The sequence below is a fragment of the Momordica charantia genome (genome assembly GCF_013281855.1).
Source record: "Momordica charantia cultivar OHB3-1 chromosome 8 unlocalized genomic scaffold, Mcharantia_2.0 BLBB01000008.1, whole genome shotgun sequence".
Taxonomy (NCBI): Eukaryota; Viridiplantae; Streptophyta; class Magnoliopsida; order Cucurbitales; family Cucurbitaceae; genus Momordica; species Momordica charantia.
The window spans coordinates 13,007,797-13,032,941 of NW_028275166.1; the positions used below are offsets into that span (position 1 = coordinate 13,007,797).

A 25,145-nucleotide genomic window follows, 5' to 3' on the forward strand; every position below is an offset into this window, starting at 1 on the left:
ATCACGTCCTAGTTCGAAGAGTATTGGTAGATGGGGGTGCATCTGCCAATATTCTGTCTCTTACAACGTATCTTGCTTTGGGATGGACTAGGGCACAATTGAAGAAGAGTCCAACACCATTGGTTGGATTTTCGGGGGAATCAGTCTCCCTAGAAGATGTATTGACTTGCCGGTTACAATTGGGCAGGACAATACACAAGTCACGCAGATGGTCGAGTTCGTCGTGATTGACGGGAGGTTGGCCTACAATGTTATCTTTTGGAGACATGTCATCCACTCATTCCAGGCTGTTCCCTCAACGCTTCACCAAGTTTTGAAGTACTCAACTTCCAATGGAGTAGGCACAGTCCGAGGAGAGCAGAAGATGTCGAGGGAGTGCTATGCCTCTGCACTCAAAGGGTCATCGGTATGCGTTCTTGAAAAACAAGCCAAATGTGCTGAAGAGCAAGACTTAGAGGCCGACCTACCCAAGGAAGGCAAAAGGGAGTTCTCTGCACCAACAAAGGAGCTCGAGCTTGTTCCTTTACTTAGTCTTGAGAAACAAGTAAGCATAGGAACCAAGCTGGAAGCCACTGATAAGGAAGAACTGATCAAATTCCTCAGATCCAACTCAGATGTTTTTGCATGGTCCCACGAGGACATGCCTAGCATAGACCTGAAAATAAGGAGATGAGTGATGTAATTGTTGAGGAAGTAAACAAACTTTTAAAAGCTGAATATATAAGAGAAATTATATATCCCAAGTGGCTCTCAAATGTTGTATTAGTTAAAAAATATAACGGGAAGTGGAGAATGTGTGTAGACTTTACAAATATAAACAAAGTATGTCCAAAGGACTGCTTCCCACTACCGAGGATTGACCAGCTCATAGACGCAACGACCGGGCACGAGCTGCTCACCTTCATGGATGCCTACTCCGGATACAACCAAATTAAAATGCATGTGCCAGATCAAGATCATACTGCGTTCATAATAAACCAAAGCCTGTACTGTTATAAGGTTATGCCCTTCGGCCTAAAGAACTCAGGTGCGACCTACCAAAGAATGGTGAATAAGATGTTCGCCAGGCAGATCGGTCGGAACATGGAAGTGTATGTGGACGACATGTTTGTCAAGAGCAAGCAGTGAAAGTCGCATCTTTCTGATCTGACTGAAGCCTTCGAAGTTCTACGAAAGTATCAAATGAAGCTTAATCCAGCCAAGTGTGCCTTTGGAGTCTCCTCGGGTAAGTTCCTCGGCTTCATGGTAAACAACCGTGGGATCGAAGCTAATCCAGAGAAGATAAAGGTCGTGCTTGAGATGGAAGCACCAAAAACTCTTAAGCAGCTTCAATGCCTCAATGGAAGGATTGCAGCCCTAAATAGATTCGTCTCGAGATCAACTGATAAGTGCCTTCCTTTCTTCAAAGTCTTGAGAAAAAAGGGACCACTTTAATGGACGACTGAGTGCGAGCAAGCTCTGGATCAATTAAAAACCTATCTCTGCTCGGCACCACTGCTTGCCAAGCCCCTGCCAGGAAACAAGCTCCACTAATCTGGCGGTTTCCGATAGTGGCGTCAGCTCAGCCCTAATTAAGCAGGAGGGAGTACGCCAAAGTCCAGATTACTACACAAGTAAGGCCATAACTGAGGCCGAGACCAGGTATCCTCAAATGGAAAAGCTGGCCCTCGTTTTGGTCACCTCGGCCCGAAGACTTAGGTCGTATTTCCAAGCACACCCCATTGTGGTGCTCACTAATCTGCCCTTGAAGAACGTCTTCCACAAGCTCGAAACATCAGGACGTTTGATGAAGTGGGCAATGGAGTTGAGGGAGTACGATATCCAGTTCGAGCCCAGAACTGCGTTAAAGGGGCAAGCAGTTGCAGACTTCATCGCAGAGCTTACTCCACCATCTCTGCCCGTCGAGTTCGACCTCCCGTGGACGATCTACGTAGATGGATCTTCCAACGAGAAAGGGTGTGGAGCAGGAATCCTCTTACTTACACCAGATGGCATCAAAGGACTGGGGGCCACCCACATCAAAGTCTTCAGTAACTCCCAGTTGGTGGTAAATCAAATCAAGGAGGAGTACCAAACAAAAGACTCCTAGATGGAGAAGTACTTAAGCAAGGTCAGATCACACCTCGCCCAGTTCAAAACTTACGAGGTGCATCAAGTTCCAAGATCAGAGAATTCAAACGCAGATGCCTTAGCCAAATTGGCATCAGCATACGAGACTGATCTAGCGAGATCGGTCCCTATCGAAATCTTGGATAACCCGTCAATTCTGGAGCCTGACATGATGGACGTTGACACACTAGCACCCACATGGATGGATCCAATTGTGGAATTCATTAAAGGAAACCCACCGCAAGACTCGAAAGAACATAAGAAGATGGCGCGAAGAGCAGCTCGGTTTCTACTCCGAGATGGAGCATTGTACCGACGAGGCTTTTCCCTGCCTCTCCTCAAGTGTGTAACTCCTGAAGAAGGGAATTACATTCTTAGAGAAATTCATGAAGGAGTGTGCGGTAACCATTCGTGAGCCAGGTCATTATCGGTCAAGGTGGTTCGGCAAGGGTATTATTGGCCTACCGTTGATCAGGATGCCAAGCAGTTTATGAAGACTTGCGACAACTGTCAGCGCTTCGTGAACATTATTCACCAGCCTCCCGAACTGCTCACCTCCATCTCGACCCCATGGCCGTTTTCACAGTGGGGAGTGGACATTATAGGTCATTTTCCCCTGGGCAAAGGACAAACCAAATTTGCCGTTGTCACTGTGGATTATTTCACAAAGTGGGCCGAGGCCGAGGCGCTCACCCACATCACAGAGTCCAAGGTCACATCGTTCATATGGAAGAACGTCGTATGCCGCTTTGAGTACCAGACGCCATCGTGACAGACAACGGGAAGCAGTTTGATAATGTAAAGTTCAAGGACTTTTACAGGAAGTTGAATATAAGCCATCTCAGTTCGTCCCCTGCTCATCCAAAAGCTAATGGGCAAGTTGAAGCAATAAACAAGATCATTAAGCGTGGACTTAAGCTGAGATTGGATTGAAGGAAAGGTAGATGGGCCGAGGAGCTACCCAAAGTACTGTGGTCGTACCGGACTACCTCAAGAGAGTCAACCGGTGAAACTCCGTTCTCACTGGCCTTCGGCTTTGAAGCTGTTGTTCCAGTCGAGATCAGCATGCCAACAGATAGGATAGAACAGTACGAACCAGTAAGGAACGAGGAAGAGTTGCTCCTCAACCTTGACTTATTAGAAGAAAAGAGGGAAATAGCTTAGCTACGCTTGGCAGAGCATCAAAACAGAAATTTTTAGACATTACAACGCCCGAGTTCGACCTCGAAGTTTTCAAGTCGGACATCTGGTTTTAAGGAAGATTCAGAGACACATGGACACCTTTGACCCAAGTTGGGAAGGACCGTTCGAAGTTAAAGGCATAGTCCGACCAGAAACGTACATACTGGCCGATCTGGAAGGAAACGTGCTTGCGCATCCATGGAACGCAGAACACTTAAAGCGTTATTACCCTTGAAATGTCAAAATAGTCCTAAGATGGACTTGTAAAAATTTTCAAGGGAATGGAATTTTAATAAACAGAGGAGCTATTTAATTTCATGACTCCGAATTCGATGAGAAATTAAATGGGGGCCAAGGACTCCCATAGGATTTAAACCTTTGAAAGTAATTACTGCCAAGGTAAATTTTATAAAATTCAATCCTCTAAACCTATGGGTTCGAGGTGCGATGTTAAAATTACTTATGAACTTAAAATTCAATCCTTCGAACGTCAAAGTTAAGGGTGCGATGTGGAAAGTTCAATTGTTCAATATTATCCTTTGAACTTCCGAGTTCGAGGAGAAATGTCAGAATTATATAACCAGAACTTAAAATTCAATCCTTTGAACGTTAAAGTCAAAGGTGCGATGTGAAAAGTTCGAACAGTTCAATGATTATCCTTTGGACTTCCGAGTTCGAGGAGAAATGTTGAAGTCGATAAAGGAAACTCTCAAACTCAAATCCTTCAAACTTAGAGGTGCGAGATATTTGTAAATGATCAATTTTAGCAAAGTAAGTTTAGAAGATTAAGAAAAAAGTAAGAAAAGAGCATAACACAATGTACAGAGCTGGAGAAGTGAAAATTTCATTAAAGGACAGAGCCAAGGCTTGTGTACCTTGTAGCTTTGCCCAAAGACTTGTACAAAAATAAAAAAAATAAAAAACAAACAAGAAGAAGCTCAGAAACGTTAGCCACTCCCGAGGTGAGAGGACAATTCACCTTGGGAGCCCAGAAGGTTGACCTCTTGGGACCCGCCTTGCTGTGAAGGAGCTTCTTCTTGGGTGGTGCCGACCTCAACCCGCTCCTGACTAGAAGCGTCTTCCTCCTCATTATCAGAGTAGTCAGAGTCCAGCTCTCTGACGTACTTCTCCACCAAGGATTGGGGGCCTGGAGTGTAATTAGGCCCAGAAGCCCATTTCTCAGCATACTTCTTCGTTAGGTTGTTGAGGTCGATCTGAAGATGAGGCATGTCGGCAGCAATGCCCTTCATCAAAAATTTGAAGCTCGCATCACTGAAGTCCTTGGCAAACCCATCGAAGTCTGGATGTTGCCTGAACGCTGCTTCCAGGAGAACTCTGTTGTTCAGACGTTCCTTCTCCACCTTGAGCTCAGCAGTGAGGCGATTGATTGAGGCGTCCTTCTCTTCAAGGACTTGAAGCCTGTCGTCCTTCTCCATCATGAGCTGGAACTTCTCCTTCTCCAACCCCTTTGTTATGGCATGGGCAGCTCGGAGATAGGCCTTATGCTTCTCTTCTTATCTTTTCAGCAGTTGGGCCTTGGCCTCCACCTTGGCCTTCAAAATGTCCACTTCGGAACGAGCCTTCAGTAGCTCGCCCTTCATTGTGTGAAGGGATGTGAATCCCAGAGCGGAAGCGGACCGTTGTTCGTGATATTTGGGAAACAAAGTCAAAATGTGCAGGAAGAAAATACAGGGGAAAATTATACCTTTGAAGAACTTTTCTTCAACGGTTTCCACCCGAACACCACGACCGAGTCTTCCTTGCTATCCTCTTGAGTTTCGAGAACATGCTTGTGGGAGCGTTTCGTTGGAACGAGAGGGAGAGTTTGAGAGAGATATCCTTGACCGAGAGAGATCGCTGGGAGTTCTGCACCTTTTTCTTGTTCTGTAACAGTTCTTGGCTTTTGCAGAAAACCAGTGACGTGGGGAGTTACCCCACGTCACATAACTCCCCCACAATCCTTAATTATTTATCACGTGAATAGAATCATATTCTATAACACTTCTCTCGTATAACCTATAGTTCTAATTGTACATCTTATGCACATTATTTTTAACCCATAGTTTTAATATCAATCTTATTCATATTAATTTTATTTGAATCTCATTCAAATAATTTCTCTCATAATATATAGTTTTAATTTATAATTAACTATATATTATAATGTATCAATATACATATAATTCCTTAAGTAATTTGAACAATTCAAATTCTTCCAAAAACTTGATCCTCGTTTTACCCGTTATGAGCTAGCAAGGGGACCTAATGGACCTACAGATCAGAAGCTCCAACGATGCAAGATTAATCGGTCAAACTCATTGATCGAGTTAATCAAGATTCGTTAACTACGGGTCATTCCACTAAAGACCCGCAGTTGCACTCTTCTCACTGCAGAATGTTTTCATGTCCATGGATATACGACCATTAATGACGAGTCAATCCTTCACGAGTGCTCGTAACTCAAGTGGGGTCAAATTACCGTTTTACTCCTGAGTTACATCTTACTCCTTAAATACCACTACTCCTCTAATGAACAACCCGGTTACGGTCCGACCAATAACCGGAAGTCCCTCTCGGGTCAATGACAGGGTGGGGCCCCTTGTTCAAGTCCCGGAGTCAGCATTTAAAGGAACACTCATTTACTCCCCTAAAGTCTGGAATGAGGGAATTTCATCTTGTGAAGTTATGTTCCCAGTTCCCCACTCGGTTTCCTTCCCAAAATGGTAGGAATGTTGAGTCGGCAACTTGGGCCACTCTCACCCATACAGATCAAAGAATGAGTCCTCACGGGCAGGAGTCCATAACTCACTCAGGATTGAGAATGAGTTGTCTGGTCATCCTAAGAAATAGCAATCTATTAGTTAACGGTGTTACATCTAAAGATTGTTGATTTCGCGGTCCGGTCTTATACAAACTCATTGTATAGGATACCCCCACTTGCATGTCTTCACACGAACGACCTGGATCGAGTCGTCTGTAACCTTTACAGAGTGGGCTGTATCCATAGTGTTGCCAGGATAAGGTACCCAGCCTTATCCATATACTATAGACCCTTTAGGTTATTTACGGGACATTATCCACTTGTATATCAGGGTATATCAAATATATACCTCGTATATCAGGGGTATATCAAATATATACCCAGTACATATACTGTCCCGGTTACACTAAAATAACCTCGGATGTTTAGTTTATTGGATTTTGGACAATGCAATGCTATGAATTCAACAACAAATTTATTAAATAAAACTTTATTGAATATACATTTGTTTTTACATAAATACAAACTACGAGTTTAGGGCAACACACCCAATATTGTGGTGGCAGCTTCCAAGGCAGTAGAATAGTTCTCCTTCTCCCTTGCTGCCAAGACTTCTCTTCCGTCCAACTCGGCCTTCATCATAACTGCCAAGTGAATAGAAGCAATGAACGCCTGGAAAGACACACACAAATTAGACCGAGCTACAAGTTGTAAAAAGGAAAGCAATTACAGAAGCAGGTCTTACCTCGGCGGCGTGGTCAATGGTCCTTTGCAGCACGGACCCAGGGTCACTTACGAACTTGGACGCTCTTTTAAGGCAGCAGTCCAAGCATGAAGCCGAGATGCGGGGCACCCGGTCCTTTACCCTGGAGCTTGACGGTTCCATTCTGAACCACATCTTCACTTTCAGACGTCCCCCATATCCTAACTTCGGGGTCATCCACCAATTCAGCATGGCTCATGGCCAGAGGCCCACGAGGTCCAACCTCTGAGGAGGTGGTGGTTTTCTTCTTCTTCCTTCTCCTCTTCAGAGGAGAGTCTTCTCTCACCTCACACAGAGGTGACATGTCCAGCTCCTCGGACTCATTCCTTGGACGCTTTTCTTTAGAGTGTTCCCCAGCAGAGTTCAACTCGATCACCGGAGTTGGGACTTCAGCAGACGGCCCAGCTTTGTCTTGAGCTGCAGGTTGAGCAACAGCAGGAGTTGTTGGCTCGGTGCTCTGAACAGTCTTAAGGGCGTGAGCACGGCCCTTGGACTTATGTATCACACTGTCTGTGAATCCGCACACCATTCCTACAAAATAAATAAGCAAAAGGTCAGAGATTGAAATTAAAAGTATAAAATTGAAATCGAGGTCGAACTCGGCTTACCAAGCTCAGAGTTTGGCCTTGAAGCTTCTATTGGATGCACTAAGGGGTTGTAGTCTAACAACCCGGATTCCAGTAACAGTCGGTCAGTCACCGAGGTTCCGACCTTCCTGCCACTTGGGAAGCAATCCTTGTAATACTTGAGAGTATCCCAAGATGCTTGAGTTAGCTCGGAAATTGGTTTGATTGACACTACACAAGTCAGAGAAGAATTGAAGTCAGATATGAAAAGCCAAAGAGTTGTAAGATCTAAAGTTGCAAAAATAATCAAAACGACCTCGTACCTAAATTCCCAAACCTAACGGGAACGTCAAAGAATGGACGACCAGACTCGTTCTTTGCCAGCCATCCTCCGAGGCAAAGAACCACTTCTTCACCCATCCTTTGATGGAGGTCGGCCCTTTGAATATACCACATGCGCCCTTCCTTGCACACATGTAGTACCGACCTGGCTTCTTAGCTATTCTTTTGGCTTCGAAGAACGCTAAAAGCTGGTCTACATCAATCAGCTCGGCCCCGTCCTCTTCTCGAGCTCGTAACCAAAAAAGGATGACCAAAGCAAAAATGACACCCTATCCATTGGGGGCGACTTGAGTAGGGCCAGGCTAGTTCGATTTAGAAACTCTTGGACAAGAGGGTGAAGGGGAAGTCTGAGGCCGTACTCAAACATTTTTAAGTAAAGAGTGACCCACCCCTCTAGGGGGTTGTCAGCTCTTTCCCCTTCCTCCGGAATCCTAAGGATGATATCATCCGGAATACTAAACCCCCTACGGAGGGGTCCGAGATAGTGCTCAGGCATTTTCGAAAGGTATTCCAAACCCTGGTCCGAGGTGGAAGTGTCACTATCCTCCCCGTCATCAGAAAACCTAAAATTTTCTATTTCTTCAAGCTCGGACTCTAACCTAAGAGCTAAGTCTTCCCCAGAGTCACTTGGCTTAGGGGGCGAACTGCTTACAGTCCGACCTGCACTACCTAGACTATCACTACTGGAGGGGGAAGACATGAAACTACCATATCTGAAATAAAGATTAAAACAAGGAGAATGACTGACCTACGGAGGGTTCGAGCTGATTTCAGATCGAACTCCAAAAATTCAGGAAGCGTAAGGTTTGACCTGAAGTCTCGGAACTATTTATAGCTAACCGGAAAAAACTCTATGTCGTACACGTGTAATGGACGAGCGGTTGGGATCATCTCCAAATTCATAACGACGAAATACTCGAGTGCTCTGACAGCATGGTAGATCGAAACATCTTCCACCTCCACAACGGTTATATTTACTCTACGAATCAGAAGTCGCCACGTGTCCTATCTTGAACCAGGTAAATTCTCTACCAGATCGAGATCGAACCTGACAGAGGGGGCCAATGTTTGGGGATAAAAATATCGTGTACACATGGAGGACGCTCAGTGGTGTTTAGAAATAAAAGGATATTCCAAGTCCACCTCGAACCTGTCGATGAAGGGATGTGAATCCCGGAGCGGAAGCGGATTTTCATTGCTGATTTTTGGGACACAAAACCGAAATAGAAAGAAGGAAAAATACAGGGGAAACCATTACCTTTGAAGAACGTTTCTTCAACTTTTCCCAACGAAAACCACCAGAATATCTTCCTTGCTATCCTCTTGGGTTTCGAGAACCGTTCTTGTGGGAGCACCTTGTTTGGAATGAGAGAGAGAGTTTGAGAGAGTGTGCTTGAGAGAGAAATTGGCAGTCACCTCTTTTCTGTTCTGTTCTCGTTTTTGTTTTGCAGAACTGCAAAGGAAGAAGCAGTGACGTGGGGAGTTACTTAACTGCCCACTCCCCTGCAATTTTGCAGGGAGTTAATTATATATTAATTAATATATAATAATTAATATTATATATATTAATTTATTAATCATATTAATTAATAAATAGAATTAATTATTAATCTAATTAATAATTAATTAATAAATATATATATATAAATCAAATAAATAATTAACACTTAATTATTTATTATAAAATTAGAATCATATTCTAAAACATTTCTCTCGCATAACCTATAGTTGTAATGTACATCTAATGCACATTATTTTTAACCTATAGTTTTAATATGAATCATATTCACATTAATTTTATTTGAATCTCATTCAAATAATTTCTCTCATAATATATAGTTTTAATTTAGAATTAACTATATATTATAATGTATCAATATACATATAATCCCTTAAGAAATTTGAACAGTTCAAATTCTTCCAAAAATTTGATCCTCGTTTTACCTGTTATGAGCTAGCAAGGGGACCTAATGGACCTACAGATCCGAAGCTCCAACGATGCAAGATTAATCGGTCAAACTCATTGACCGAATTAATCTAGATTCGTTAACTACGGGTCATTTCACTAAAGACCCACAGTTGCACTCTTCTCACTACAGAATGTTTTCGTGTCCATGGATATACAACCATTAATGACGAGTCAATCCTTCACGAGTGTTCGTAACTCAAGTTGGGTCAAATTACCGTTTTACCCCTGAGTTACATCTTACTACTTAAACACCACTGCTCCTCTAATGAACAACCCGGTTATGGTCCAACCAATAACCGGAAGTCCCTCTCGGCCAATGAGAGGGTGGGGCCCTTTGTTCAAGTCCCGGAGTCAGCATTTAAGGGAACACTCATCTACTCCCCTAAAGTCGGGGAGGAGTGAATTCCATCTTGTGAAGTTATGTTCCCAGCTCCCCACTCGGTCTCGTCCCCAAAATGATAGGAATGTTGAGTCGGCGACTCGGGCCACTCTCACCCATACAGATCAAATAACGAGCCCTCACGGGCAGGAGTCCATAACTCACTCAGGATTGAGAATGAGTTGCCTGGTCATCCTAAGAAATGACAACCTATTAGTTAACGGTGTTACATCTAAAGATTGCCTATTTCGTGGTCCGGTCTTATACAAACTCATTGTATAGGATACCCCCACTCGCATGTCTCCACACGAACGACCTGGATCGAGTCGTCTGTAACCTTTATAGAGTGGGCCATATCCATAGTGTTGTCAGGATAAGGTATCCAGCCTTATCCATATACTATAGACCCTTTAGGTTATTTACGGGACATTATTCATTCATATATCAGGGGTATATCAAATATATACCCCGTATATCAACTATATACCCAGTATATATACTGTCCCGATTACATCAAAAATAACCTTGGATGTTTAGTTTATTGGATTTTGGACAATGCAAAGCTATGATTCAACAACAAATTTATTGAATAAAATTTTATTAAATAGACATTTGTTTTTACAAAATACAAACTACGAGTTTAGGGCAACACACCCAACAGCCGAGGAGAGACCCAATTTATCCATATGCAAGGCTGTGTAAAGGTCAGGGTTCGACTTGAACGGTTCGATCGGTTCAAACCCGACAGGTTCGACATGAAAAATGACAAAGGTAACCGCCGATCGTGAGTACTGTCGGACCGACCACCTATAAATAGAAGGCCTCATTCCACGCTCAGGTATCGAATCTCACCTCGAACTTAATATTGAATCTGACATATACTGACTTGATCGTCGGAGAGTTTGCCCTCTTGTGCAGGTTCACTCCACGGTTCAAGTCGAGCCAAAGATCGGGTTCGAGCTAGGTTTGTGAACACCGTTGTGAAATTCTTTGCATAAACAGGTTGCATGGTAATATCAATTGGATTATTGATACTGGTTGTTCTCATTATGATGTCGGTAATAAATTGTGTTTCTCGAATATTAAAGCAGTTTCATCATGTCCTATGGGTCTTCCAGATGGACAAACTGTGGTTGCTACTAAGGATGATGACATGGTGAAACTGATAGATGCTATGATACTCTATAATGTTCTTTTTGTACTTCAATTAAAGTGCAATTAAATCTCAGTTTCACAATTGAATGATGAGCTCATTGTTTTATCCAATTTGATTATAACATGTGTGCTATACATAACAAACAGTCATTGGAAGGTGGTTAGCACGAGTAAGCGAAGGAATGGACTTTATTATCTACAGTAAAATTGTTTACAATGCAAGCCGTTTTAGTCTCTAGTTCAAAGTCGTTGGAGTTATAGCATCTGTAGACACCGTATTTGGTCCGGCTTCATTTTAATTTTAATTTTAATTTTAATTTTATTTAATTTAATTTTGATTATTTTGGTTTAAAATACTATAAGATTACTTTATTATTGGTTATAAGCTAAAGTTTAAATTAAATTAAAAAAATAGATTTTGTTTAAAGAATTTGATTTATTATTAAAATAAAAGAAATAAAAAGGTTTGATTTTAAATAAAGACTTTTGTTTTAAATAAAGGTTTTTTTTAATTAAAAAAAAGTTTGATTCTGTTTTGGTTAAAAATAAACATTTGGTTTCTCCTTCCGTTTTTCCTTCGTCAAACCGCGTGTCCTCCTTCCCTTCCTCTTCTCCCTCCTTTTTTCTCTCTTCTTTTTTACTCTTCTTCTTTTACCGTTATTTTTTTTACATATGCAACACACAGAGGGGAAGACAGTGCATACAATGGAGAGACTTAGAAAGAAAATAGTGAATCCTCGTTAATTAAATACCCACTATAAACCCTCACCTTTTCTTCTTCACTCCCTCTCTAAAACTCGTCTTTTTCCTCCATAACCACCACTCAAATCTCTTCTTCTTTCTTATCCCACCACCACCACATTTTCTCCTTCATACCCACAACCTCCAACGATCCAAGCGAATGGCAGGATCTCTAACCACGAACTCCAGCGACATCCGGCGACGCACGCACTCCGGTGACCTCCCTCTCGATAGTACACTTTAAGTGAGTAAATACGTTGGAAAGAACCTTTTTTAATAAGAAACCAATTTTTTCTTAAGATAAAGAAATTTTAAATAAGAAAATAAAGATTTTGATATTTTAAAATTTGTTTAAAAATAGAAAGGTTTTTCTTTTTCAAATAAAGTAGAGTTTTTTTTAATGAAATAAACATAAAGTTAATTTTGTTTAAATAAAAATATTTTACTTTAAAATTTTGGTTAAAATAAGTTGAAAAAAAAGTTTTTATAAAATAAATCTTGTTTAAAAAATAAATTGGATTATTTTAATTCAAAATTTAATAGTTAGTTTTTCTTTAAAAGGAAAACTTTTTAACAAGGTTTACTCTTTTTTTTTGTGTTAGCTTTGCTTTATTTATTTTTTATTTAAAAATATATATTTTTTTAATTTCTTTTAAACAAGTTTGGTGGTTATGGTTTGGACAATAAGTTTTTTAGCAAATAAATTTTGTTTAAAGTAAATTTGACTTTATTTTTAAATAAAAGTTTTTCTTTTAAATAATCTCGTTAATTTCAAAATAAATAAAAAAAGTTATTTTTGTATGTTAACAAAATTTGTAGGTTTTTTTTTAGTTTAAAAAAATAAATCAAAACTTTTATTTTTGTAAAAGCATATAATGTTTACATTTTAAAACTTTTATTTTTGTAAGAATACCATGTTTACAATGTTAATTGGTTTTTAACATACATGACCCAAGTTTGAGTTTTTGCATGCCTCGAACCAAATACGGTGCCGCATTTTAAATAAAATATTTCGTTCAGTTTTTTTTTTAAAACAAAATTCAAAAATACAAAATTTGTATTTTAAAAAGGAACATAACTTATATCCCAAGGTGGCGGCACATGGGCGAGATGTTTGAGTGTAATTTTTCTAACTGTCTTTGTGCCACTCATACCTATTAATTCATATCTTATTACAAAATGTGAATTAATATAATATGGGACATTTAAAATAAAATAAAAACTTTTTTTTTTTACAAAATAAAAAATAGGATAATTTTTGACAAAATGTGGTACCGTTTTCGAACGGGTGTCATAGGGTGCTAACACCTTCCCTATACTCAGTCGACTCCCGAACTAACAATCTGTTTTCACATACCTTGTCTTTATTTTTAGGTGACCAATTACACCTCGTAGATGATTGGTGGTGATTCCAAATCCTTATCTCGAAAGAGACCCTTCAGAGGATGGCGTCAGCCGCTCCGCGTCGCGATGATGTTGCGACAACATCATCGATTGGGTCATCCTTCCGAGTATGTAGTAAGGTCGATTCCTTTTCTTTCATACTCTAAGGGTTATTTGGATAAGGAATGTGAAATATGGCATTGGTCTAAACGATCTCGCAATAGTTTTCCTTCAAAAGTAAAAATAAGTCTACTCGGATATTTGAGTTAATTCAATGTGATTTGTAGGATCCGTACAATGAACCATCCTTTTGTGGTACACGTTATTTCTTAACTTTGGTGGATGACTACTCTCGGGTTGTATGAGTTTATCTCTTAATTGATAAAAGAGAAGTTTTTTCATATGTTTGTCTTTTGTTGCCATGATTGATCGTCGATTTTATCAAAAGGTGAAAATTGTTCGTAGTGATAATGGAATAGAGTTTAATTGTTTGAAGAATTACTTTGCAAGCAATGAAATTATGTTTCAAACCTCCTTTGTATGTACACCTCAACATACTGGACGAGTCGAACAAAAACACAAACACATTTTTAATGTTGCTTGTGCCTTGCATTTTCATGCAAGATTGCCAATATATTTTTTGGGAGAATGTATTTTGGTTGCTACTCATCTCATTAATCAGACTTCGTATAGTGTTCCCTTCAACCAAACTTCGTATGAGATTCTATTTGGTTGTGCCCCTTCTTTTGTTAAATTACATATGTTGGACGTTTTTAAGCTTTTGCCCATAATCAGAACACTAATCGTAGCAAACAATGTTTTTTTGTTGGCTATCCGTTTTGAAAGAAGGGATGAAGTTATATTTGATCTTGAGAAAAATGAGTTCTTTGTGTCACAGGATACCAAGTTCTATGAACATATATTTCCTTTCTTGACTACTCAGAATCATAGTTTTAAAACTCCCATGGAAAGTGATGATTCTTCTTCTCAAGTATTTTTTAAGTATATGGGAATTAATGAGATATTGTAAGAAGAGGGCATTGATTCTCTAACGATCTCAGCCCCGTCTTCATCTCTTAGTCATCACCCTTATCGTCCAAGCCTCAGTTACCTACCACATACACTTCTTCACTACTTGGCCAGGGGGTTTATGAAGACCATGTCGGTGAGGGGGTTGGTGAGGAGCAATTAGGTTGTGGATGTCGAAAGAAAGCACCATCAGTTAAGTTACAAAATTATATGATACATACGGTTACTAAGAAAGTCCATCTCTTCTCTCATCTGATTAACGCCATCTTCCTTCCCCATGTACTTATTTTCCTATAACACATTTTATGTTGGTTGTGATAGCTTTACTAAACCACACCGAGACATTTTTGCAGCTATAACTACAGGTGTTGAACCACAATTCTTTAAAGAAGCTGTAACAGATGTTGGATGGGGTACTGCTATGCAAAACGAAATTAGCGCTTTGGAAGAAAATGACACTTTTGGACTATGGAAAAATTGCCTTATTGGGAAGAAAGCTTTTGGTAGTAAATGATTGTACAAAATTAAATACGATTCTGATGGCAATATTGAGCGCTTGAAAGTCTAACTGGTCGTCCTTTACAATCATCAAGTTGAACGAATTGACTATAATGAGATTTTTGTTCTAGTGGCAAAAATGGTGACAGTTCGAACTTTTTCCTTGTTGTTGAAGCATCGAAAAATTGGGAGTTGCATAAAATGGATGTATGATAACTCTCCAAAAGAGAGTTATTTGTGTCTAAAATTGATATAAGATAGCTAAGGATAGCCTCATCTACTCCCCAGACCTGCTGAGTTGTGCCTAAAACATCATAGAAATCAGTTTCTCCTTTATAATGCTATCATATATAAATGATCTAATTTTGAGCATTTTGCTGCAGCTTTGATGATGCTACAGCATCAGGTCCAAAAAGAGACATAAAGCGGAAAGTTGGCACTGAAAAGATTTCTCAACAGAAATTACCACAGTAATTGGATGTTTCACCTGGAAGTAAGAGCTGGGTCCCACAGGGTTTGTTTTGTTACCCTAAAAATGTAAAGAGGTGTAAATGCAAACAAGAAAGAGAAACCTCCACACACAACACCATTCATTCTTGCAATTACCAAACCCTCACTTCAAGAAAATCTCTCCAACCGTTCGAAGAAGTCAAGAGGAGAAGAAGACTCAGACAACCGTTGTTGAACAAAGACCAAGAGCACTTGTTGGGTGCTAACCTTCAGCTCCCTCTCTTCATCTTTTAAACTCTTTGTATTATTTTCATTCCCATATTTCTTGACTCCCCTTATGGATTTGTGTAGCTAATCACCTTATGTAAGGGGGAGATGTAGTGAACTCATTTCAAGGACTATCGAAAGGAAGAACATGAAATTATTTTTCCTTTCTTCCACAGGGACCAGGAGATTGGATCTAGCTGTAGGAAGAATGTTTGGCTGATAAATAACTCACTTCTTGGTCGTCGACGTCTTTCTCGTGGCGGGAATAGAACAACAGGGAAAGACCCGACCGACCCGCCACTAACTATTAAAGCTCAAGGGCGAGCTTTATTTAAGAGAGAATGAGGAGTGAATCGAATCTGTTTTCGTTCTTGGTTTGGTTTGGACTCATCTCGATCTTATTCGTAGTTAGGTCTGGTTACCGGAAATGACCAAAGAACAAAAAAGCCAAAAACTGCTACAGCATAAAATGTTCATCCTTGCCAGACTAAAAGAAAGGGTTTATGCTACTCTAACTTTGCTGTTCTGTATTAATGATAGTGTGTTTTGAGTTGAAGTTATTTTATTAATTAATTTTCAATGTGCTTGATTACTATGTTGAAATACCTCCTTGTTAACTTTTGGAAAAATGTAATAGGGAGCGAAAAGCTTCATTTCGAGCTAGATTCTACTTGAGTTAGAGAGTGGGAACTTAAGGATAAGAACCACCCAGCTTGGTTATAAACTGTTTGCATATGCTGTTATTGTTTGACTAAGAACCCTAATAGCAGAAAATCTGGGATGTCTGGAAAGACGCCTTGTCTGTTTGACCACTATTTCACTTCATTAATGCTACAACATCGTTAGAGTAGCCCAGAAAGAGTTACGATTCTTCTCCCCCTTGCACCCTATGTTCAAAAGAAGTTATTTGTTTATCTGTTCCTGTTTGGTATTGTGGTGATTATTAAGTTTGCTTATACGCCTCTTTTGCATTCTTGCACTTACTTTTCTTTCCTTGTTTGTCGTTAACAATTGTTTGGTTTAGTGCATTGATTTCTAGGGTAATTATTATGTGTTTGGTACTTAGTCTCTATGGATTCGAACTTTTTATTACTTGCTGCGACGATGGTGTACACTTGCACGTATAAGAATTGGTAACCCAAATCGAACCAACAATGTACACAATACATTTCTTCATGGTGATTTGGATGAAGAGATCTATGTGAAACTTCCTTCGGGCTTTACATATAGCAACTCCGCTTTGCTTTGTCATCTACAAAAGTTGTTGTATAGTTTACATCAAGCTCATTGATGTCAGTTTGCCAAGCTTGCAACAACTTTAAAGGGGTATGGTTTTCTTCAATCTTAATCAGATTATTCTTTATTTACTTACAATAAAGAGTTCGTTCAGCTTAATGTTTTAGTGTATGTTGATAATTTGATAATATGTGGCAGTGATTCTGTTGTGGTAATGTAGTTTAAAGCATATTTGAGGGAGTGTTTTCATATGAATGATCTGGCCGTACTTAAATGGTATTGAGGTGGCTAGAAATAATTTAGGTAACAGAAATATGCTCTTGATATTATGTCTGAGTTTGGTCTATTGGGCTCCAAACCGGTTTCATTTCCCCTCGAACAGAATCATCAATTGACACGTGTCACCCTTCTCTCTCAAATTCAAAATCCTATCGGCGTTTAGTTGGGCAAAATAGTGTTAAGGTATTTTTTCATAAGAAATCACATTGATTCTATGTGATTTTTCGTTAGTTGTAGACGATATTTAAGTTTATAGTTTCGAAATAATCTTTTTAATCTTTTTAAAATTATTTTTTTTACTTTAAAATAATATTTTAACACTTTATGTATAAATATAATAGTCTTTCTTTCTAATACTTCAATATTTGTAATCTTTTAATTCAAGAAGATGTATACATGAGATCAGGTTAATTTTAAACAAATAGGTATAGTTGAACTCTTTAGATTAAGATAAAGCTAATTTCGAGCACGACTCAATTATACATGAGTTACATTTTATAATTTGAAGGCGATAGTGTTATATTATTTTTTTTTAAAAAATTATTAATGACTATTTGAACTTTATTTTAATAGGAGGGTCGATAATATTTTATACGAACTTGCTTTAAGAAGAAAATTTTAAGTGAAAACTTTACAATATAAGCATTTAATCGCAAATTTTAAGAAATGTATAAAATAAGACAAAAGTTTGACACAACAGCACCAGTGGTCTAGTGGTAGAATAGTACCCTGCCACGGTACAGACCCGGGTTCGATTCCCGGCTGGTGCAATTTTAAGCAAGTAATGATGAGATTTACGCTCAAAGTGATGGTTGGGTCCATCGCATCCGTCCGATCTACAGGATGTCAATTAGCGTTGCTGAGCTTGCATTTTTATTTATTTACTTTTTTTTTTTACTCCTTTCTTTCCAAATCTCTCAAGTTCCACCAATTCTCTCTCCTCTCTCTATGCCACTCGTCGTGATTTTTCTCTCTTTTTTTTTTAAATCTTTAATACATTAATTTGAGTTAAAATGAAGTACCGAAAAACAAGGAAAATCAAGTGAAAAGTTCGAATACAAATTTGCTATCAATTTATTCCTAAAAATTAATTATTAAATTAATAACTTCATCTTTAATTACATAACTAATAGTATAATTTCAAGTGTTTTAATAGTTAAATAATGTTTAAAAACTTTAAGTATACAAATATATTAAAATAAATAAATAGATACATTCATAAAGAATATAAAAAAGTTTCAATTTATTTTTAAAAAATAATTGTAAAATTTATAACTATCAAAAATAAATTAAGAAAATCTATAATCTTTTTTGGAAAATATTGTTGGACAATTTTATTTCTCTATAAAATTTTAAATTTAAAAACATGTCACTCACAATTAATTATCATTAGCTATTAAATTATATTAATTAAATTTAAATCATAAAATGTAGGTAAAAATATAGTTTCAGTCCATGAAAGTTGGAGTAGATGTCTATTTGATCCAAATTGCAAAATGAACAGTTTTGATCTCTAAAATTTGGAGTATATGTCTATTTGATCTCTGAAGTTTTAAAATTGACATTTTTTATCCTTAAGGTTCGAGAAATAATTCTAAAATAGTCATTTGACCGTTACTTCATTGTTAGTTGATTGTTAATATGAGTTATTTCTTAGCAAGCTTCTCTACTATAATGAATTGGAATATGTGTGAATGTTACTTGCACAAAAACATAAGATATTTTTTTTTTAAGAAAAATGTAATCTTCTTTTAGTCTATAAACTAAAAAAAAAGTAACTATTTTGATTTTTATATTATTTTATTATCTAAAAAATGTATTTGCACCCAATACCTACCTCAACTAACTTATACAGGGCTGAGACATACTCATGTTAGCCCACTAATATAGATTGATTATAATTAACAACAATAGCCAAAAAGTTCTATTTTTATTTAAAAGGAAGTTAAGAGATTGTTTTGAAAGTTTATCAAAATAGAATAAACTTTAAGGTTGATGCATTAAAATAGACATTTTGAAAGTTTTAAGAATAAAAAATGAGCAATTCTAAAATTTCTGTTAGGAAAAAATGGAGAGAAATTAAGAAAACACGAAATTAATGGATCCAAACTCAAACATTGTTTCTTTAAGATAATTTTGTTCCCTCTGTGATGCTCAAAGTATCACAAACAATTGTCTCCCATAATATTGAAACATTACTAATTGTGAATGCTAGTCTTAGTAATCGTACAATAGAAAAGAGAAGGATAATTTTGAAGGAAGATTTTTGTGTATCCAAAACTAAAAAGAGTCACATATTTATAGACTATTTGTGGTCATTCAAATAGTCAAATCTTTACCGGTAAAGTTAGGTCTCTTAATAAAAAAAAAAAAACATATCTTTTCTTATAAGGTTTTGAGTCTTGAAAAAGAAAAAAGACATGTTCTCTCACAGAAAGTTGTAGTTCTTTATTATTAATAAAAATAATTATATTCATAAATCCAACCAATTCAATAATCAAAATGAGATTTAAATTGTATCGTACTGAAAGGATTTGTCTATGTGCCACCGGTGCCATAACCCCTAATATTGAATTAAAAGCTATAGTAAATTAAAAAGTAGCAATTAAACAATCCTAATATTGAAGGTGGTTTCCATTGCTTGAAGCAACCAAAGAGTTGTAAAACAATTCCATGAAGTGGGCAGGCGCATGCATTTGTATTTGGGTTTCAATTTATAGCTAATAATATAATAATGCTTAAAGATCTGCCAACACAATCATATCCCTTTTTCTTCCACATCAAAAATCTTGAAGTAGAATTCAAGCAGCTTCAATGGCACCTGCCCCACCCCTCTATTGTAATCCTATAACTACTCTCTTCTTCAATCTCTTATCTTTCATCTACTCCCCCTTTCGATGGAGTTTCCAAATCGTTTTGCTCTTCTCTTCTTCTTCTCTTCTCTTCTCCTTTTATGGGGTAATCTCGCGCTCTCCTCTACTTATCCGTTCAGTCAATATCTTTTATAGTACTAGAGCAAGAGTGCTAATTTGAGGTGTCTATTTGTCTTTTGAAGTTAAATCGTCACAAGTATATAGATTTAACTAACCGCTACTCAAATTTTGACAACTTTATATTTTTAAGTATTCCTATCTTGTACTGTCAAAAAATTAATGTTAATGATAGCTAGTAGAGGGGTGTTGATTGATATGGAAAAAAAAGTTCTGGTACTATGAGAGTACCATAATCCCTTCCGTTTACTGCTCAACAGTATATTAAAAATGATGTGTGGTCCATTCATTTGATTTAATTTATTGTGTAAACAAAGGGAGTCTGTTACTCTCGTAGTAGTACTGGACTTTTTTCCATCGGTAAGCACATAAATATTATTATATTTAACATGAGATAGGAGGTATATTGGGATTCCAGCTCTCTCGATTTGCAGTGAAGGAGAAAATTCTTTTCTTTTATTATTGATTTTAACATGGATATAAGAATGTTGATGGGTAAGCACTCAACTACATTTGTCAGGTGTTCATGATTTCGTGATTTTAAAATTAATTTAATGGATTAAAGAAAACCAACCAATATAAATTTAGTATGAAATCCTACCATAAAATTTTATTTTATTTTTTAGTTTATGTGATAATTAATATTGGAGTCGAAAGCTTTTGAAGTTTTTAGTTAGATTGGTACAATTTAGGAGTTTTCTTTTTCTAAAATTTTTTAAATGTAAAATGCAGGGCAGGGCACAGCACACACCGTGGCGTTTTACTTCCGTAACAAATGCCCATTCACCGTATGGCCGGGGACCGCCCCAAACGCCGGCCAACCAGTAATCGCCGACGGCGGCTTCTCTCTCCCCTCCGGCCAAACCCAGCGCGTCGTAGCACCATCCTCGTGGACCGGCCGGTTCTGGGGCAGAACTGGCTGCAATTTCGGCCCGAACCAGCAACGGCCCGCTTGCGAAACCGGCGACTGCGGCGGCAAACTCGCCTGCAAGGGGCTGATCGGAACCCCGCCGGCGACCCTGGTCGAAATCGCCCTCCAAGACGACAAATCGAAGCCCAGCTTCTACGACATCAGCCTCGTCGACGGATTCAACCTCCCGATTTCAGTCAATTCGAAGCAGCCGATTTCCCCCAAATGCGCGATCGGAGGCTGCGCCAAGAATCTGAACGAGATCTGCCCCGATGAATTGAAGGTGCTGAACGGGAACCGTGAAATCGTGGCTTGTAGAAGCGCTTGTTTGGCGTTCGGATTGGACTCGTTCTGCTGCAGAAATGAGTACGGGTCGCCGGAGAATTGCAAGCCGAGTTTGTATTCGAGGATGTTTAAGGACGCTTGCCCGTCGTACTACAGCTTTGCGTTCGATTCGCCGCCGCCTTTGGCCAGTTGCTCCGCGAAGGAATTCGTTGTCACGTTTTGCCCGGCGGGTTGGGGCGGCGGCGATGCTGCGGCGATTTAGGCGGTGAAGGAACTGGGTTTGAGTTTATGATGGTTCGAACCACGAGCGTGGTTGTGAATCGGCTTGCTTTATTTAGTTATTTTGTTTTGTGATATTTATATGAAAAAAGAAAATCGTATTTTAATTTCAAAAATATCTTTTATTTTTAATTTCTTTTTACATATATGTATGTATCTAAAAATTCAATAGGGATACGAAGAGTTAATTGAAATTTCTGACCAAATATGAAAATTATTAATAAAATATTATTAATATGAACATGAATATCAACACTAAGACATTTTAATTGATTTAGAAAATATAAAATGTTTATTTATTAGATTTTAAATATTTTTAATGAATTTAGTTTTATAGTTTTTTTTTAAATAACTATTGTCATTGACATTTATTTAAAGAAAAAAAATTAAATATAAGATGAATAACAAATGTTGGCGAGGAAAAAAAAAACAAAAATCTTAACAAATGGGTCATAGGAACTACTTTCTTTTTATTCTCAAAACTTGATTAGAAATTCAGAAATTTTTTTTAGAGTAGATTAGGAAATAAAGAAAATGCTAGTAAATAAATATGATTTTAAAAATAGGTTAAATTGCGAATTTGGTATTTCATAATTTTAATTTCACTTTGTTCTTTTTAACCTTAAAAATATTAAAATAAATAAATAAAACCGTTATTTTTTTTTCTTTCTGATTCAAATAAAAACGTTATCTAACTAGTCAAAACGAATATAGCTCAACGATGATTGATATATATCTCGAACTAAAAGATTGTGAGCTTAATCACTCATTCCTCATGTTGTACTAAAAAAACGTTATCTAATCACTCATTCCTCATGTTGTATTAAAAAAACGTTATCTAACTAGAATTATACCGTGAAAAATAAAACTTTGAAGCATTTTGATTAAAAATAAAAGTTGCTATTTTGTCCTTTTTCTTTCCCTCATTGACATGCACCACAAAAATGAGAATTATCCGTTTTTATTGAAGAAAAAAAATTAACATTCTTCCCACGTAGCTCAATAGGTAAATTTCAACTTTAAATCTCAGTTTCACAAAAGATGAACTTTTCAGACATTTAATTTTTTTTTTTTAAGACTAAAAGCAGGAACAATTAAGAAAGAGTATCCAAACATTCCAAAGCAAAAACAGAATGGAATTCCGTCGGCCATCCCTCCAACCAGATATGGCTTTCTCGAAGAAGAGCTCTCCTCACCATACCGTGTGTGGCTTCGTTCCCCTCTCTTCTGGTGAACAGGAACGAGCCCAACGCTTTAACAGGTAGAAGCCCTCTCACCATCACCACAATTTCTCCCACCTCTGAAACATCCTCCGTTTGCTGTCGGAACAGGTTGAAGATGCGCCAAGAATCTAATTCCAATTGAATCGGGTAGATACCTGCCTCCATCGCTTATCTCAGATCTTCACATGCAGTTTGAGCTTCGACCTCATCGACAGACGTCACGAATTCCAGGTAGGATAACAATACTTAGGCCTGCATTAGAATGTTAATTTTATAAAAATCCTCCACAGGAGCCTGCCATTGAACTGGATTATTATTCTGATAGTTGAATAATGGTTTTGCAGAAGAGGATCTGTATCCATCTAAGTAGGAAGCAGGTAAATCAATCCTTTCTTTCCAGTCGCGAAGCACATTTAAGGAATCCCGATAGTTGACAAATTGTAGCAAACTGGAGAATTTAGATACACTCCAAACGCTGCTTAGAAAGTTGCGGCCCCAGAAAATATGGAAAGCATCCTCCCCCTTCCAGCCACAGCCACAATGGCCGCAACAATTCACCACATTCGCACCTCTTTGAATGAGATCGACCCCGTTGGAAGTTTCCAGAAGAAAACTCTGAATGTTTAATTTCCATAAACCTTGCCACCAACTAGAGAGATTGTTCGAAGATGAAGAAGGCACCGAGTGGGGGATTTTGTCATGAATAAACCCACGACGCCACTGTCCCTCCGAGTTCAACAAATGACTAATTTAGTTGTAGTTGTAGATTCCATTTTCCTCGTATTTATGTTATAATATTCTCAAAATAAAACGCTATTACTTAATATACTTATGCCAGTAGAAAATAAAACAGATCATGTTAATTACTAACTCAACTTTTAGTAGAATTGAAATTTATCAAAATGTGAATGTCTAAAATTTAACTTTCTAACTTTCTAAAATTGCAGGGACTAAATAAAAATTGAGGTAAACTTTTAAGTACCAAAATTATGTTTTAACCTAATAAAGTTAAATTTCCATTCTATTACGAATGTAATTAATAACGTTAACTTGTACCTAACTTAACTGGTTAGGTATTAGATATCTATTTTTATGACGAGATGTTCGAGTTCATATCCCACATTATTAAATTAAAGAAAAACATAATTAATGATTTTCTTGTCAAAGTATGACTAATGAAAGCTATAAATACCGCTGTGTTAAGTTTACTTGAAGTGAATCAAAGAAGCAAGTGAGTCAAATTGATCAGGTTGGACCGCTTGAGCCGACCAAGTAGAAACAGTCCACCCAAGCGAGCGTGAGGGAACTCCCTCTACACATGGAAGAAGTGACCATTTGCTGTGTTTGGTACATTTTTTTACAACCTTATTTGCACTCAACTGAATTCATTGTATGCTTAGGCATGTATTGGGTTTCGCACCACGCCATAGTCCAAACCTTATTTTGTGTGCAAATATTTGTTTGGAGCATTCAATATCAAAATCTAGAAATTAAAGAAATAAAACAATGTAGTTGACAAAGTACGACAAATAAATTATACCACCGAATATACGAAAGAGAAATAAAAAAAAACATGGGTGACAAAAAAAATAGAGTTTTTGTCCATAGTGATTCAAATTATACTCAATATTTCATAAATTACTATTATATTAAATATTTACAAATCTAGATTTTCGGATTTAACTTATAATGTTTTGTTTCCAAATTGTCATAAATTAATATCAACTAATTTAGTGTGATCTATTTTGTATTTGTTAATTATATTTAACGTGATTCAAATCTTACCATATTTGGTGGACACCAATTTTAAATATCAAGATATTTTCAAACTTTTCCAAAATAACTACCAATTAATAATAATTTTTAAATCCTTCCATTTATAATAAAAATTCTCCAATTCTTTTATTTTTCTCCTTACCGAAAACTGCCATAACATTTTACTTTTTCTTACAACATATTTTTATGGCGTCTTTTTTTTTCTAATAGTATGATAAACATATACTCCTCTAAAAGGCTATATAATATGGACACGACCATTATATAATACATGTTTCACTTTAATCTTCTAATATACAGTATAATAAACATATAATCCTCCATTTTTCATTGTTATATACTAAACTAGAAGATTATATAATATATTTTTTTATCGAACTTACAATATGATAATATATACCCACAATATGTTATATAATATATACATAATTTTATAATTAACAAAATTAGAGGATAAAGAATTGTCTTTCTCTCATATTGAAAAATGTAAAGTAAACGATTATATATTACAGATCATAAAAGAAGAACAGGAAAGATAGTAAATTCTAAGATATTTCCCTTCTAAAGTTACAA

The 25,145-nt window shown here is 37.3% G+C and overlaps 3 protein-coding genes and 2 non-coding genes across 5 annotated transcripts; all 5 read left to right on the plus strand.

Annotated features, from left to right (window-relative positions):
* Positions 1 to 1,242: 1,242 nt before the first annotated feature.
* On the plus strand, positions 1,243 to 2,089 carry LOC148209548 (uncharacterized). The gene is made up of 2 exons (XM_088126907.1): positions 1,243 to 1,407; positions 1,517 to 2,089. The coding sequence occupies exons 1-2, from the start codon at positions 1,243 to 1,245 to the stop codon at positions 2,087 to 2,089; spliced, it is 738 nt and encodes a 245-aa protein (XP_087983033.1).
* Positions 2,090 to 2,524, plus strand: LOC148209549 (uncharacterized). Its single transcript, XM_088126908.1, has one exon. The coding sequence runs from the start codon at positions 2,090 to 2,092 to the stop codon at positions 2,522 to 2,524; it is 435 nt and encodes a 144-aa protein (XP_087983034.1).
* A 15,284-nt stretch (positions 2,525 to 17,808) lies between these two features.
* On the plus strand, positions 17,809 to 17,879 carry TRNAG-GCC (transfer RNA glycine (anticodon GCC)). The gene has a single exon. It is a non-coding gene; the product is annotated as a tRNA-Gly (tRNA).
* Positions 17,880 to 17,888: 9 nt separating this feature from the next.
* LOC148209550 (small nucleolar RNA snoR114) lies at positions 17,889 to 17,976 on the plus strand. Its single transcript, XR_015793344.1, has one exon. It is a non-coding gene; the product is annotated as a small nucleolar RNA snoR114 (small nucleolar RNA).
* Positions 17,977 to 19,932: 1,956 nt separating this feature from the next.
* LOC111024324 (Pathogenesis-related thaumatin superfamily protein) lies at positions 19,933 to 21,705 on the plus strand. Its single transcript, XM_022301976.2, has 2 exons — positions 19,933 to 20,067; positions 20,832 to 21,705. Exons 1-2 carry the CDS (start codon positions 20,007 to 20,009, stop codon positions 21,554 to 21,556), a joined length of 786 nt encoding a protein of 261 aa, XP_022157668.1. The 5' UTR covers positions 19,933 to 20,006; the 3' UTR covers positions 21,557 to 21,705.
* Positions 21,706 to 25,145: the final 3,440 nt, after the last annotated feature.